This window comes from Arvicanthis niloticus, chromosome 4 (genome assembly GCF_011762505.2).
Source record: "Arvicanthis niloticus isolate mArvNil1 chromosome 4, mArvNil1.pat.X, whole genome shotgun sequence".
Taxonomy (NCBI): Eukaryota; Metazoa; Chordata; class Mammalia; order Rodentia; family Muridae; genus Arvicanthis; species Arvicanthis niloticus.
Genome location: NC_047661.1, coordinates 25,453,229 through 25,470,341, shown reverse-complemented (window position 1 = coordinate 25,470,341; position 17,113 = coordinate 25,453,229). Strand labels below are relative to the sequence as shown.

The 17,113-nt window shown below is 40.7% G+C and overlaps 1 protein-coding gene across 1 annotated transcript in view; it reads right to left on the bottom strand.

The window, feature by feature from the left end:
- Nucleotides 1–449: 449 nt before the first annotated feature.
- The window catches only part of Intu (inturned planar cell polarity protein), a 59,927-nt gene continuing 43,263 nt past the window's right edge, over nucleotides 450–17,113 (bottom strand). The window contains exons 10-16 of the mRNA XM_034499357.2: nucleotides 14,237–14,299; nucleotides 13,102–13,323; nucleotides 11,962–12,432; nucleotides 10,699–10,796; nucleotides 7,251–7,440; nucleotides 5,105–5,262; nucleotides 450–3,532 (exon numbers count right to left, since the gene is read on the bottom strand). Of these exons, the coding sequence (XP_034355248.1) occupies nucleotides 3,421–3,532; nucleotides 5,105–5,262; nucleotides 7,251–7,440; nucleotides 10,699–10,796; nucleotides 11,962–12,432; nucleotides 13,102–13,323; nucleotides 14,237–14,299 (1,314 nt within the window). The 3' untranslated portion in view covers nucleotides 450–3,420. The remainder of the gene's footprint in view (nucleotides 3,533–5,104; nucleotides 5,263–7,250; nucleotides 7,441–10,698; nucleotides 10,797–11,961; nucleotides 12,433–13,101; nucleotides 13,324–14,236; nucleotides 14,300–17,113) is intronic.

Below are 17,113 nucleotides of genomic sequence, written 5' to 3'. Positions count from 1 at the left end.
ATAATATGAGAAAGTCCCGTGTAGGTGACACCTCTTTGGGAGGGGCTGCATAGCCTATGTGACTGAATGGTGCAGATCAAATGGAGGTCTTAGCCCGAGTGTCAGGGCCCTGGGTTCTGGGGGCGTAGCCGAACACCTGCCGTTGCCCCATTGGGATTTGGGTTCGAGGCCTATGCCACACCAAAAACTAAGACACCCTACACGGCCCCACAGGTCAAGGTAACTACTGCCAAGCAAGATAACACAGTTCTGTCCCTAGGATCCAGAGAGTAGGAAGAAACAAACTCGAGTTGTGCACTGACCTTATATGCGCCTTGCCACTGAGTCATAGTGCTGGGTGTGAGCACAAGCATACACACATGCATGTACACACACACACACACACACACACACACACACACACACACACACACAGATAATTTTTAAAGGCAAACATAATACTGCAAACGAACCTCCAAAACATTTTTATTGAAAACTCTGGATGATGTAGAAAAATAGCTTTAATTACATACAGAAATAAAACTCTTCATAATTAAATTAGTTCATATGGTTTGGTGTGTAGGTTCAAGTTTTAACAGAACTTACCATTTAAAAAAAAAATCCAAGATATAAATCCTTATTCTCAAAACTATAGTGTGAAGTAATTTTATCAGATCATTGCTGCCATGTTGTGCAGTAATGGGTATGACTTAACTGTGCCCTTTTGATTCTCAAACAGTGGCCACTTATTGACCATAAATGGTATCCACAGCTTATGCTTCATAGTTGACAACATGTGAAAACCATGGTCTAGGGAGAGCATAAAGAGACGAAGAATGGTTAAGGCAGACAAAACTTAGTATACTGGTTTCTCGGTCTTTTCAATTTGTGTCAAAAATATTTAAAAGAGATTATTTTACAATAACCATTTTGTTAGGTATTTATCATTATGTATAGTCCCTTGGCATGAAAAGTGAGACACTACCTACCCTCCTAGGTATAGTTCTTTGATAAGACAAAAACAGAGAAAGCTACTGAAAGGGAGGAGAGAGAGAAGAGGAAAAGAAAAGTAAGAGTCTAGAGTTTCTTTGGGGCTAAGAAGCACGAGATAGTAGTAAGAAAGTACTTGTGGTTTATTGTTTGTTACAGATAGGGTCTTGTTATGTAGCCCAGCCTGCCCTCTGCCTCAGCCTCCTGAATACTGGACTCTAGGCATGTGCCACCAAGCCATACATAACAGTTCTAAGCATGTTAGGCAGACAATGCATTTTACTTTCATACAGTAGTGTTCTTTAGTACCAGGATGTGAACAAAACCTGACTCATGGAGGTTTCTCTGAGGCCCATCATTATGGGATCTGTACTTGACACTTTGTCCCCTCCCTGAAAACGAGACAGACAAGAAATCTACTGACCAACAGTCAGACTGATTGACTTTCAGATGTGAGTCAGACATGTTATTTACAGACATGGTCAGCTAAGTTTGCCTTCAATATTCACTTGGAAATGAAAAGGAAGACAATATTCATTCCTTAAAAATGCAATGTCTCCTCAACATGGACTTATGGTGCACATGTATCACACCACCAATGGCCCATCTTTACCATCTGTGCTGTGTTTGTCTTTTACATCACAGTTTGAATAGTGTGCTCGTGGGTATATGACCCAAAGAAAGCACCAACAGATCAAAATTTAAATGGGATAAAAAAGTTCCCTCTAGTCTTAGTTTGTTCTGTTTGAACACTGAGGTGATTAACAGCTCCATTCATCATAATGATCAGCACTAGAAACAGCTCAGGACTTGAGGGTATACCCAGAAATTCAAGACATTTAATAAATACAGTTTTAGAAATGCTAGAATGCATATATCTGCACACAGGCAGTCTAAGATAGAAGAGTCTTAACTAATTTGACTCAGTTAAGTGGTGAGATACTTCAAACTGTTTTCTACATTTTAAGGTGCATAATTTTCTTATATGACTTGAAAGCTGATAGTAAGGCCCAGAAGTCACTGGTGATATAAACAGCTGGTATCTGTCACCCATGCCTTGATGAGAATCTTTCACTGATGCCCGAGGTAACAGCATTTTTTATAAGACCAAATGAATCAGGGATGACTCGTATGTTTTCTAGTTTTAAGCTGGAAGGCTCATGTTTGAGGGAGAGAAAATGTAGGGACAAACTTTAGATGGGATTTAAATAGCTTGCCTTCCAACATATACAATCCCTGAAGGAGAAATTACCCAGGACTGTAAAATGTGGGCAGATACTGAGCCTCTGGATGTCCATCTGGGTAGATGGTAATAATAAATTCAGCATTTACTATACTTCTCAACACATCAAATTCTCACAGCCAAAGAAAATCTGACATGTCAGCCTTCTGTACTGCTGATGCTCACGTCAGCTACAGTCAAGGAAAGCAAGCCCATTCCTTTGGGAAAACCCAATACAGACTGATGCTGACAAAAATTAGTATTTTATAAAAGCAGTTACATATGGTAGGTAGCTCTAGCCTGTTTTTCCCTGGAGTTACAGGTGGTTTTGAGTTGCCTAACGTGGGTGCTGGGAGCTGAACTGAGGTCTCTTCCAATGAAGTACTTGTTCCCGAGCTCCAGCCCCACTTCAGTGTTTTTAACATGACCTGACAGAGTTGATATAAATGTCTGTGAACCAGAAAGGAAGTAATGGAAGTTTACAGATGATTGGCAATATATATCCTAATCCAAATAAAGTTTACCACAAAGAATAAAGAGAAACAAATAAATACAAATTAACTTTAACTGTCATCCTCCCCTCTGCCTCTGTAGTGGGGTATCTACTAAAATACTTAAACCAATGCAGAGGCTTTTGATTTGCTAAGAAACCAGAACACAGGTATTGTAAGTTTAGATACTGACCAATAAGCAAACAGCACATTTTTCTTAATTGGGCATTTCAAAATCCTAATGCAATAATAATGTGATTAACCCCATGTACACTGAGGTCTGACTGATAGAAAACTCGCTCACGGCACAGCACTGACTACACAACCTTGTCATCTCTTCAACTCATGATTCCTTCACCAGGTATCAGTCAGTCAGTATTGGGTTTTATGAAAACAAACAATGATTTAAATATGACCCCCCCAAATAAACATTTCCTATATTAATTTTTATTAAAGAATTCACATTATTTAAAACTATTCAATAAATTAGCATGGTGTACCAAAATGGCAATAAATTAGCAATCTTGTCTCTATATTTTGATTGAATATCAGCTCAGATGTCTTATATAATACAACACAAGAACTGATGCAGTAACCCAATAGTACTGCATCTCAGTATCTAACAAGTACAATACTGAACAATGACTGCACTGAGCTTCATCTCTGTATGATGATTTCGGCCATTCTGATGCTGTCCTGTGGTCCATCTGTGTGTCACTTTGTATCTTTCAAACACAGCTACAATGTTAACCCAAAGAACAATTTAAACGCCATTTCAATGGCAATCTCTGAGACTGAGTCGTGAAAACAGACATATAGTTCCTGAGGTTTTGGGTTAAGGAAGAGCCTCCTGCAGAAAGAAAAACACATGGTCATTTCAGCTATTAAGGGTGATACAATCCCTTCTGTTTGTTTTCTTTCAGTTTTGGGAGAATCAGTAATAAACTGAAAACAAAACCAAAAAACACCATTGCCATCAAAAACTCATGAATCTAAATCTACAGAAAATAAAACACAGCCCAGTTTTAAAATAAATAATCCATGTCTTAATGCTATTGTCTTAGAGTGTAAGAACTCCTATTTAATCCATGCCCATTACCGTGCCCCTCAGTCCTGAATATTAAACCTGTTCATTACCATCTAGGCAATACTGTCCATATCATTTTAAGCACAGTAGCCATTAAATATTCTATTGCCACTTATATTTTAAACTGCTCTATTATTGTTAAAACATTGTAACAGTGACAACTCATTTGCAGATAAAATTTGGCAAACACTATATTTCTCTTCTTCAGGATTCCTGTAGTATGCTGTATGGTCTAATCTATGATGTGTACATACACATATTCATATTTAAATACAAATATATAGATATAAATCAATATTGTATCTATAACACACAGTGAGGGTGTGTGTTTCAGATTTCCTCTATAAGATGTAAGGTTAGGGATGATGACTTTCTTTGCCTCTGGTTCACCATGCTACTCACTCATCCATCCACTCTGTTTGTCCAATACAACTCCATCTACTACACTTTCAAATGTTATCAAGTTGCTATTGAGTGCCAGGGCCAATTACAGACAGAAATCAATAGTGGAAAAGACAAGTAGGAATCCTGATTTCATGCAGCTGGCATTCTTGTCTCTGTACCAAGGCACTAGACAAGAAAGCCAGTAGGCAACCCTCCCAAAACAGTAAAGGGGACAGTGCAGAGAAAGGCAGAGTGGGGAAGAAAGGAAGGAAGGAAGAAAGAAAGAGAGAGGGGAGAGAGAAAGAAAGAAAGAGAGAAAGAGAGAGAGAGAGAGAGAGAGAGAGAGAGAGAAAACAATCAGGAAGGAAGTGGGGGAAGGAAGCTCTTCATGGGTCCTTTTGAGAAGATAACCTGTCAGTGTTGATGGATGTAAAGGGGGGCCTCTATAGAAAGAACACAGAAACAGCTGCCCAGTGGCAATGAGGCTGGCCCACAGTGGACAGACAGGGTGACATAGACAGAAGGGTCTTGGAGGAGTACATGGAACTGAGGAATAAAAGAAGAGGGAAAGGAGAAAGAGAAAATAAAGGAAGAGGCAATGGGGAAGAGTAAGGGTTGTGGAGGTCTCTGAGCAGCCCTGATCCTGATTTCTCTCTCTCTCTCTCCTCTCTCTTTCTTTCTTCCTTCCTTCCTATCTCTCATCTTCCCTCCCCCCTCTCTTTCTTTCACAACCTCGATGTTCTTTGATCAAATCCCTCCCCAATCATTCTCTCTTATCTCCACTGGAAGGACACAAGGGAGGTATTAGGGAAAAAACCCAAAATAAAAAATCAAGGCTCTAGAATAAATTAAAAGATTTAAGCTTGACAACAAGCTGAGGTTTGGCGACACCTCTGCTTTCCCTCTCACTCTGGCCCTATTTTCCCATTCACATACTTTCCCCACACTTACCCTACCACCCAGTACGACATGACTGGTGGTGTCTTTTTCTGATCAGTCCAGTTTTCAGGTGAGCATTCAAACAGCACACCATGTTCTTTCACAGGGCTCAGAGAAGACACTGAAGCTGCAGACTCCGAATGATCTCCACCACTCAACACTTTCTTTTTCTGCAAATGAGCATCGATTATGAGTATCAACTAGTATTGACAGTGTTATTTTAAAATCTTCGGACCTGGGAACGTAGTTCAGTAGTAGAGCGCTTGTCTAGCGTGCACAGAGCCCCAGGGTTTAATCCTGGGAACTAGAAAAAGAAAATGGTTCACATAAATATCAATGATGATGATGTTGGCTGACTTGGTACTAAGAGTCTACAATGTTATTCTCCCTGTTAACCTGCAGAAAATCCCTATTCTTCCTCAATTCTTGCTTTAAACATTATCTCCTAAGATAGATTACAAGCTTTTACCAAAGGCAGAGAGCAAGTACTGTTCTCTCTCTATTCTTGTTTCTGTTTTTTTCAAGACAAGCTCTCACCATTTATCTCTGGCTGGCTGGAGCTGGTCCTAAGCTTGGGGCACTCCTACTGTCTCATTCTGTCCTACTGTCTCAAGTGGTTGGGTTAGACAGGTATCATCATGTTTGGTTTATACTTTTTTCCTTTTTGAAGATGTGTGTGTGTCTGTATAAGTTTCCATGCTGGTGTGTGCTCACAGTGGCCAGCTGTCCTCCTAAATGCTGTGTTCCCCAAATAGCCACACAGCCCTCTCCTGTCCACTCATGCCTGTTCCAAGCTTGCTTGACACGATCAGAGGAAATCTGTCAAACAGTGACCTACACCACTCAGCCTATGATTAAAGTAACTCTTACACTGGCTCTCCTGGATTTACTATTTCTTTGTTCGGCTCCATCATTAGGAGGCAGGTTTCAGGGAAAAGCTTTAGTCTGTTTTCTTTCATAGTACCTAGAATAGTGTCTGGTGCAGAGCAGGTACCTTGACATGTAATGAGAAAGGCCAGTTTCTGTTGTTGAATATGACCAAGCAAGGTGAGGACATTCCCAGAGCGTCCACTGCTATGGCAATATGGGAGAAGAGAGCCCAAGCATTGAAAGCAGGAAGGGCTCCCTGGTCAATCAGAACCTTGTTTTAATAGTTTCTAAGAACCCAAAAGTGTGGAAGACAGAACTCTACTGTTGAATGGGCCCTGAGAAGTGATATAATCCAAAGAGTCAGGGCTGCTTATCCCCAGCCCAGTGTTGTTCACAAAATGGGTATGCTGCATATATCCCAAGTGTTTTTAGAGGGGTGCTCCTGGACGGTTGATAGATGGGGTACAAACCCCTCCTCTTCTTCCTCCCTTCCCTTCTTTTGTTTTTTAAAGATTTATGTATTTATGAGTATATGTGTGTGCCCATGTGAGTTTACATGCACCACCTATGTGCAGGTGCTTAAGGAGGCCAGTGACCATCAGGTCCCCTGGGGATGAAATTACAGGTGGTTGAGAGCTGTCTAACGTGGTGCTGGGAACCAAACTCCAGGTCCTCTGCCAGAGCAGAAGGTGGTCTTAACTGCTGAGCCACCTGTATAGTTCTCCTTTTCTGAGACAGAGTCCCATACAGCTCAGGATACTTCAGACTTACTATGAGTCTGGAGATGATTTTTTTGAATTTCTCATCCTCCTGCCTCCACATCAGGAGTACTGGGATTATAGATGTGCACCAGTTTATTCACAATAGGAGATGGAACCCAGAGCTTCCTGGATGACATAAGCACTTTACCAACTAAGCTGATAGCTGCAGTCCTAGCCATAAATCTCTCAATATTTTTCTATAATGACAGTTCAACACCAGTTCCCCTGTCACCACAAGAATTTGATTGATCCTTTAAGTATATATAATATTACTACTCAAACATGGGGTGCAACATTAAATGAAATTTTATCCAAAATTGAAATAGTAGCCGCCAACTAACAAGGGGTTAATCCACAAATATTAGATATGAGTGGCTAGTTGGTATTATAAACTACTGTTTTGTACTTTGCCATGAAAAACTCGGTCCATCATTTCCAGAGGTAAGATTCCAGGCCACAGAACTGAACAGAACTGAATACTGCTGACCATGCTGATTAAAGAGAACAGAGAGCTGATATTTGCTTACCTCCCCCTTCAATGTCTGCTGGAAAACTGCACGGATAGAGAGACAACATTGATGGAAATTCTTTATTAGTTGAGAGTGGACGGAACCACCTAGCTGAGCCACCTCTTCATGGGTGGGGGTGATGAAGATGCCTTGCACTGTTTCTAAGGCAACATAGTGGAAGAGTGTATTCTCAGGACCAGAGGTCAATCTTGAAAAAGAGAGAGAGAAGGAAATTAAAGTAAATCAAAGAATATTTAATTTTGAATTTTGTAGAGTTCTCACAAGACTATTTGAAATAATATTAGCAGTATGGTTATAGATAGAAATCTGAGCCACATGTTTAAATTTCTGTCCTTAACTAAAGTACATGTTAGGCTATTGTTAGTTCCTTAATAGAGACAAACAGTGCCAGCTATGGATGGATAAACACCAGTTCATTTGTAAGTAGCTTAAAGTCTCTTCACTAAACAACCAAATGGCTAAGGCCTCTTTTGCTATGGTTTGTGATAAATAACTGAGCTCATGTTTGGCACAGATCGCAACTAGCCATAAACATGGTATCATTTAGAGTAGGGCACACACAGCATCATCGCCCACCAAGCACTCATTGAAACCAGCAGCATCAAACTTCTTTGCCATGGCAACAATAATGATGATTCTGAAGAAATATAAAATTATTAGCAATTACAAAGTTAGACTAGTAGCTTATCACTGTGCCAACAGTTGATAGTATTCTTCTACACTACTACAACCTTCTTCTCATTTATATTCTGCTTAAAGGAGGTAGAACCTTTAAAATGAGGCTGATAAAGGTCTCATGCAACAGTCGACTTTATTCAAAGCATCAGACAGTTTATACTCTGATGGTTAAGAGAAGTCACACGAGTAAAGTGTACATTCTTGAGGATAAGCTTCATGCAGCAGGTAAACTGCATGCAACAAAAACATGTTTTCCCATAGAGGCATCTAAACAAATAGTAATAGCCAGATGCAATGAACAATCTAAAGTAAACTCACTCTTAACTGCTACACCTGGGATGGGCATGAGAAGAACATTCCAAGAACAACTGCACGTTTTTGAAGAAGCTGAGGTTGTAAGATTCTTGTTTTGGTTTCTTGAAGTTTTCTCACAAGTATTCAGAAATCTCACACAACTCCCTTCTTAGATCCTGTTCCAACAATGTTTGCTTACTGTTTTCAGTTTTTCTTTTCTTTCCTATCTCTTCCTCATCCCCCTGTATTTAATCTCAGATAGGTAGGCAGAACCTATAAAAAATGTTTATGTTTCCCTGAAGGAAGAAGGGTCAAAAGAATAACAAAGAGGCAAGAAACAACAACAGTTATCATGAGTGTCTTCTATGTGCCACAGTGTGTGTTTGAAAGTAACTCAGCTCATTTTCCATAATGGCCATGCATGATATTACATGTTATTGTGGTCCTCTTAGCCATGGAGACGTATCCAGCACTGGGATGTGCCTGACTTCAGATGCACTGTCACCTAGGGTTTGCCTGACCCTGCAGCCTGTTCTTTCTGTACCCTGTCTTTTACTCTCCACTGCTGAGTGTCAGGACTTGGGAGGCCAATACAGTGAGACTGGCGACCTTCATGCAAAGCGGTATCATGGGGACAGCGGTCAGCTGGGATTGTTGAAATAGAGAGTGGATGTAACTATGCCACTGAATAAAATGCTTGGTGTAAAAGATGTATTTTTATGTCATATATTTACAAAGGTACATACAAGTTTGAGTTATATAATACATTTATCTAATAACATGCTTTTAAAATGAACTCTCCACATCTTTAATGAATAAGTTGTACATATTTGGCATCTTTTAAAGGAAAAAGCCCTGTTATTTATACATGTGGATTTGAATAAGCTATTAAACTTAAAAGTTTCCTTTTACTGGACACAATGTCAAAACAATGTATGTATTTTAAAAATATGGTATGGCAGTAATGAAATGGCATCAAATTTGGCAGCTAACTGCTAAATGGAAGACTGGGGTTTTCAAAAGGATTTCAGCTTACCATAGAAGGTTGAATTTGTATTTATTTGCTTAAAGGTATTTTAACTATTAAAATTAAACACTAAAACATGGAGGTATTGAATACCAAATTTTAACATATTTTCAGAGCACTACTTTAATAGGATAAGTTATCATACTTTTGCCCTAATGTCATATAAAAAACACTTCTTGGCAACTGCTATTGTACTTAGGAACACACCGGCACTTAGGAAATATTTCCATGACTAAGAAGCTTGTGGTCATGTACCCACTCTTCCTGTGTAAGTGAATTCTCATTCTACAGGTTTCATTGCTTAACTGCAACTAGTGTTGTTTTTCCAGCTGGTCTCACACATGACATCAACATTAAACACCAGGCAAAACTATTCTGGCTGACTAGGTAGCTAACCACACAATAAACATAAAAGAAGATTTAGCTCGGTCAGTAAAGTGCCTTACAAACATGAGGAACAGAGTTCAAATCACAGCAACCATGCAAAAAACTGGGCATGTTGGTATACCTTTGCAACTTCAGCTGTGGAGAGGCAGAGACAGAGCCCTGGAGCTCACTAGGAAGCCAACCTAGCATGCTTAGTTAGCACCAGGCAGTGAGAGACCTTGTCTCAAAAGACAAGCGAGGCAGATCCTGAGATGACAATTAAGGTAATCCTCTAACTTCCACAAATCAGCATACACAAGTGCATCTGCGTGTACACACACACACACACACACACACACACACACACACACACTGACTATATAACACTTCATAACTCTTTGTTTAGTTTTTTTTTTTTTTTTTTAACTTCAGAATTCCTTTTGCAATATAAGTTGGAGCTTTACCTGTTTGCTCAGGATCAGATTTTAGGATTCAAATTCTGAGAGGGAGACACATGGGGAGAAGTCAGTGGGATGTGTTCTATGGAACCACGGAAGAGGAGTGAGTGAAGGAAGCAGAATACCGCAGAGAGAAAAGCTGACCTGTGCTGCAGCTGCCACACAGGCCTTCATGTACCACCTGGAACCAGGAAGTGTGCATGGCCTTGCCCAGTTGTCTTGAATTTGGGCAAATGGCCAACCCTTTGTTCTCTAGAAGTGAGCATTCTAAGCTGTACGGCATTAGCGGATACCACTCCCAGGCACAGGACTAAGGATAACCAGGCATCTACTTGAGTGTAAAATTAGTCTTTAAACTCTTATTTAAAAAGAAGACATCCAAAAAGTATGTTATCTGTGGGAAAGAGGTAAAGAGTGACTCTCATGTTTTAAAATACTACTTTTGGTGTTTTCATTAGAGTACAAATATGTTCATTTCCCTAAATATGTAATGAATGATTACAGAAACACTATAGATATGACCTCACATCTGTGCTATATCATAACCACACTCATTGAATCATCTCTGTACTTTCTCAAAGACAGGGAGTTTAGATGAAAAGGCATGCTAGACGTTTCTTACTTCATCATGTTATAGACTTCCAATTCCTTTTCTGAAAGTTCCTTTTTCAAAGTTCCCAAATGAAACGGATTTGGAAGTGTTGACTTCTTCCTAGCAAGCTGGAAGATAAGTATGTCAGTTTGTATCTAAGAATAGGATCACAGCAGAAATGACTCAAAATTTAAAACCTAAGAACACTATTTTTGTGCCGCTCCCCTTAAATATTTTCAGTGCCAAGCTGCATCTCTTATTCTTTGCTAAGGAGGTTTCCAAGGTCAAGTCACAGTGAAAACTCCTCACCAGTTCCATTACTGAATGAATATGTGTGTGTGTGTGTGTGTGTGTGTGTGTGTGTTTGTTCGCGAGCGCGTGTGCTTGTCTGTCTTGATGCTGTCTGAACTCAAGGTCACACAGATCTCAGTCTTATTCATGGAAGCTGACTAGAGCTTGGCTATACATAAATTATCCAAATCCTCTTGATCTCTGTTTCCTATTAATTTTACCAAGTGATACAACTGGCTAAAAGTAAGATGCAAAACATACATGGAACAAACATTCTGTTCTGGTTCCAACAGCATCCCACTGTTTTTGTATAGGAGAGGGGAGAGCTATGCTTGTGCATGTCAGCACACTCAGAAGCACTGGAGCCCATTCAGACTCAGCCTTTCTTCTGCCTTGTCTGGCATCACCTCCATCCTCCTGATGGCAAGTTTAAAAACTGTGTGGAGAGACATCAGCCTCTCAGGAGTAAGTACAAGGCTCCCAAGGGTGGTGATGACTTTGACAAATGTGGAGGTATCTTATAGTGTGTGTGGGAAAATGTCAAGGGAAGTCATAACCTCAAGGAGGAACATTTTCTGCTCCACATTCACATTTTTAATGTTGTGACATTCAATTCTTGAACACAGGTTAAGCACCTTAGCTTATTACAAATAGGTATTTCCTCTTCCCCCTTCAGATCATCTGCTTCTGTTAAATGTTGTACTGGCGACTTAGTCAGACTGACACCAAGTCTGCCCCACAACTAGGACGCTCTGACACCCCTATCAATGCAGAAGAAAGGCCAGTGTGGTTGAAGCTTCTCTACCTGCAAGCACTGTGAAAAAAGTGTCCTAAGTGCCACAGGGCTTATGTCTTGGCACTTGGTATTTCTTTCTCTTTTCAATTCTAAGTCTTTTCCTTAATGACTAAAACATCCACCATTTCAAACAAGGAATGCTCTCCCAATTAAAAAAATTTCTCTCAGTTATTGTTCATAGTGCAGACATTGGAATGAACACACACCTTAAGCAAGGCCACATTGTCGTCTGAGCCTTCGGATTCTCTTTGCTTCCGTACTGCATCTGGGGTAGTGTGTGGGCTCAGACCAACACCTTCTTCCCCTTCACCAGGCTCACGTCCTCCACTGATCCTGGAGGGACTGGGCTTTCGTACCTTGAAGGAATAGTCACTGAAAAAGGTTCTTCTGCATGTTGGAGACGTTGCAGTTTTGGAAGGCCCCTGCAGCCTACCAAGGATAGGCGAAGTGGTCAAACTATCTGCCTTTTCACGTGGTGCAGCAAGGAACCAGTCAGCACAGGACAAGCAGGGCCCCGGGGATGTGGCTAGCTGCTCCTCTATGCGGGACTCTACTCCTTCCAGCTGATGAAGGGTTGCTCTGACCTGATCTACATAGATGCAATCTGGATCAGGGTTCCCAGTAGCTTTAGATGCACAGCCCCCAGCTTCTAACAGCACACACAACATGTAATGTCGCTGTAAAGGAAGATCGATACAGGTTCAACTGAAAAGATTTAATACAGTCTGTATGTATATGCATGTAAATACTAAAGACATATGGGCATTTGCACATACTCGGTAAGTTCTGAAAATCTCTTCTTTCTTGTTTCCCCATCTTCAAAGCTCCCTGACCCACTATGGAAACAATCAACGGAAACAATCCTACATAGCTTTATTTTGATAAAGCAACAATTCACCATCAACTAGTTTTCTTAGTCCTGAGAAGTTCCTGAGACAACTCTCAAATAGCCTCTTTTATTGCCACCCGCATCCAGACAGGACTTATGTACAGCCCAGGCTGCCTTCAGACTCAAATGTGCAGTCCTCTTGCCTCCGCCTTCCAAGTGCTGGAATCCTAGGGCTGGTTAACATGCTGGGCTCGGCTCTAAACTGTTTCATGAAAGGCTAAAATCACTATAGGAAGGGAACAAAACATCTTCGGACTGCCAAAATCCTACACTGGATTTTACTAATATTTCTTCATGAGTATTAAACAGATACAGAAGGAAGGGAATAGAGAAGCATTTAACATTTTCTTGAATGAGTAATTAACATATTCATACTGTAACTGAGTATGTTTGTGCTCTTCAGCAAATAGGTTTAAAAAATATAAAATGAAATTCAAGAAAGAAGTCCATAACTCACCAGTCCGACAATTAGTAAGAAATATCTCCCTTCAGGTTCCTGGAAGGCCTCAGGGTCTGAGTCTGAAGGGGGCTGGAGATGGTGTTGTGGAAACACCTCTCTCCATATTATCAGCTGGCCAATCCTTTGCTTTGCTGCTAAAGGCAGCACACAGTACTGGCGACAGTATGCAGCGATCTCAACAACATCGTCCTTAGGCAGATGGCTGCACACCATATAACCCTGGGATTTGATCAAAGAGAGCCTAAGTTCTAAAAGTTGCATAAACACCTCAATAGTAGGCTTAAAATAATGCAGTTTTAAAGGAACGAAGCTAAGATTTGTCAGCAGTCCATGCTATTGGTCTGAGTCAAGCTGCAGACCAAGTTTGACAACTGAAGGGACTTAGCAGACAGACTACTACACAAAGTGATATCACCTCAAGTAGGACTGATTATCTTGAATGTTTGGTTAAACTAGAAAGAGAATCGGGGTCTAGGTCAGCACAGACGTTCTTTTCTGTGTGCCTCCGGAATCACCCAACTCTGTTAAATATGTTATATACTGTTTTTAATGATATTTTTAAGTGAAATACTTAACTGTCTTGATTCCTTTAAAGGAAGTAGTTACTCAATGCTACAAGACGCAATGTACTTCATCTCTGAAGAAGAGATTAAAGGAGCAAGAACACCACTGCAAGAGGATATTAACAATACACTGCTGGAGACAGCTCCGCAGGCACTGGCTACCAAACCTGACAACCCGAGTTTGATCCCAGGAGCCCCACATAGAAGGAGAGAACAACTCCTTCAAGTTGACCTTGGCCTTCACATATGCTCCGTGGGGCTCACATACACACACACACATTAAATAAAGATAAGTTTTAAAATTCTGAAGAAAGGAACATAGTGCTCTTCTGTCTTATATATCTTATTTTAAGTACTCTTTCACTTCTGTACTCTTGGAAATGCCTAAGCATACAGTAAAACATGAATATTTACTGTATTTACAAATCTCTGAGGTCTTATTTCCAGATCACAGTCTTGTCTGCAAAGTGGTAGCATTTCTTCCATGTGTGTAAAAGTTTGAGAAAATCTACTTTAGCTCTATGTATGTAGCAGTTGGATAGTGACAAATCTTTTAAGCTTCAACTTACCTTGTAAAACAGAGAAGACCCCAAAATTGTATACAGCCGTCTCATGTCATAGTAATCCTCAGACTGGGGGAAAATTCACAGTTGATTTATAATTAGTACTTATTTACTCATTTTATGCAGAAGATAAAAAAAATATTCTAGTTGAGCTGCAATAGTTGAGGTAAAGATTATCTTCATTAAAAACAACTTGTTCTGGTACCTATGACATCAGTGCTAGAGGACTGAGATAAAAGACCCATGTGTTTACTTGTCAGACAGCTTTATCTGTGGTCCTACAACATGGGAGAGCACACAGCATTTGCTATTCCATGAGGGACTTTGAAAATAACTGCTGTGACAGGAAAGCTCCCATTACAATCCACAATATCCGATATTACCATGCACTACTTCTGAAAGCAAAAATTATCACCCTCTGTGGGAGAGTGAGTGGTATTCAAAAAACTCTGAACATACATCTACTTTTTGAGTAATCTCTCTTCCAGAGATCCACAAGATGACCGAGTGAATCAAGACATTTTTGTAAAGGTAGAAAGTGAATTATTTGGAATACAGAGAAGTTATAGCTAACACCACATGCAGTGATGGAGGGATGGTCATCTATGTTTGATTCATGTCAAAGAATAGCACAGGTCTTAGAATAGTGTAGGCGTACAAGTTACAGGATGTGGAAAATGGAAGTTCCAGAACAAAGGGTATATACCTTCCCACAGCTACCTGTAATATCTATAACTATACATGTGGGGTTTTGTGTAAGGATACAGAAAGGTTTAGAAACATCTATTTCAAACTCTGAGAGGAGTTACACCTGTGATGCCAGTGGGAAAAGATGAAGAGATATATTTGTCTTTGTCTCTTCCTGTAACATGCATCTTCTAATTTTATACTGAACGAAGAGGAAATGAAAAAAAATCAGAAACAACCTAAGTCTTTGAAACTGTTACATCCATATGATGCACTGATACTCAGCAACAAGAGGACTGAATGGAGCCAAGCACTGTGGCACATGTCTGTAAGCACAGAGCTCAGGAGGCTGAGGCAGGGGCACTGTAAGTCGGATGAACAAGACCGGCGTCCTCAGCTCCTTCGTGTCTGTCACTACCTGAATTTGAGTAGGTGAGTATGGATTCATGTAGCATGAAATATTAAAAATGCAATCCACGCTATGCCGGCAAGGCACTGGCAAGTCCCCATGGTGGGTCACTGCCATGCCAGCCCCAAGCTTCCAAATTCCCATGGCATTTTGGGGTGTACTTGCAAACCCATGCTTTGCCTCCATACCTTTCTCTCTGGAACCCAGTTGAGTCGCCTTGTGAAGGAAAATACCACACAAACTTAATTTAGGATCAACAGGTAACACAATTGCTGGGTGCAACAACTAGCATCCTGATTTGTAAGCCATTCTAAGTTAAATACTCCGGTAGCAGATCCGAATGGATCTGCCACCTGGACCCGGGGACTCCTCCACTACCTACATTTTGGCCTCCATGCTCCCGTCCACCCTACATGCAGGTGAGGACAGGCACAAGATAAGGCCTGTGATTGGGCAGTGGAAAAGGAAGGGGGGCTGAGAATTTTAGAGACAAGTACAGAAAGTACAGAAAGAGGGAGGTACGGACAGAGGGGAGGAGATAAGATGGGACCTATAGGAAGAGGAGCCAGAACCACACAGTCCTGGGAGCCATAAGGATTGGTGATTTCTTAGTCGGTTAAATAATAAGTAGGGTGCTTTGCCCCATCTAGGTGTGCAGCAATGTTTACATCTATTGAGTTTTGAGTTCATTGTGTAGCTGTTTTGTGGGTTGAGAATTTACTGATATAAATCTGACTGATAAATTACAAGCCTCTAGAGTTTTGATTTTACTGGGTTACAGGGATCTGTGACAGCTAACCACAGGGGATGGGCTGGGAATGTGAGCACAATCTGCAGCAAGAGAACCAGAAGATGGGCAGTTGCTGCATGGGGCTAGCCACGGAGGTGGCGAGACCGTCAGGGCCAGAGAGTAGCCTGCAATAGTGTGGGACAATGCCCATTTTTATTTCACAAAACAGGTTCATATTGCTTCCTCATATCTTCCTCTTTCCCTCTCTCTTACTAAATTATTTCTAACCAATCCCAAACACGCGTTTTCAGTAAGTAACTTCAGACTGTACTCTAAGGGGCTGGAGAGATGGCTCAGTGGTTAAGGGAGCTTACTGCTCCCATAGAGGACCCAGGTTCAGTTCTCAATACACAGAATTGGAGCACAACCACCTACAAGCCCAGTTCCATGGAATCATATGCCCTCTTCTGGCTTCTATGGGATCAAACATGTTCATGTTACACAGACATACACTCAGATACACACATAAAATAAAATAAATTTAAAAAAATGTACTTGGCTGGGTAGTAGTGGCACACATCTTTAATCCAGCACTTGGAAGGCAGAGACAGGAGGCTATCTCTGAGTTTGAGACTAGCCTGGTCTACAGAGTAAGTTCCAGGATAGCCATGGCTACACAGAGAAACAGAAACCCTGTCTTGAAAAATAAAAACAACAACAACAAAAAAAGAACTCTAAAACAGAAGAAATCTCTGTCTGTCTGTCTGTCTGTCTGTCTGTCTATATCCATAATGCCATTTAAAGATTTATTCTTGTCTTATATGCAGCCATTAGCACTACATTTCCTTAACTGTCTCACGGATGTCTATTTATATATTCATTACTTAGAGACAGGGCTCAGTGTGTAACCGAGGTCCGTCTTTAACTTGAGATTCAACTGTCTCTGTCTCCTTGGTGCTGGGATTAAAGGTATGTGCCACCGTGCCCTGCCTCATGGATATTTTAAACAAACTTGCTTGATGAGAAGCCAAGGAAGACTGCACACTGGATTTGGGTC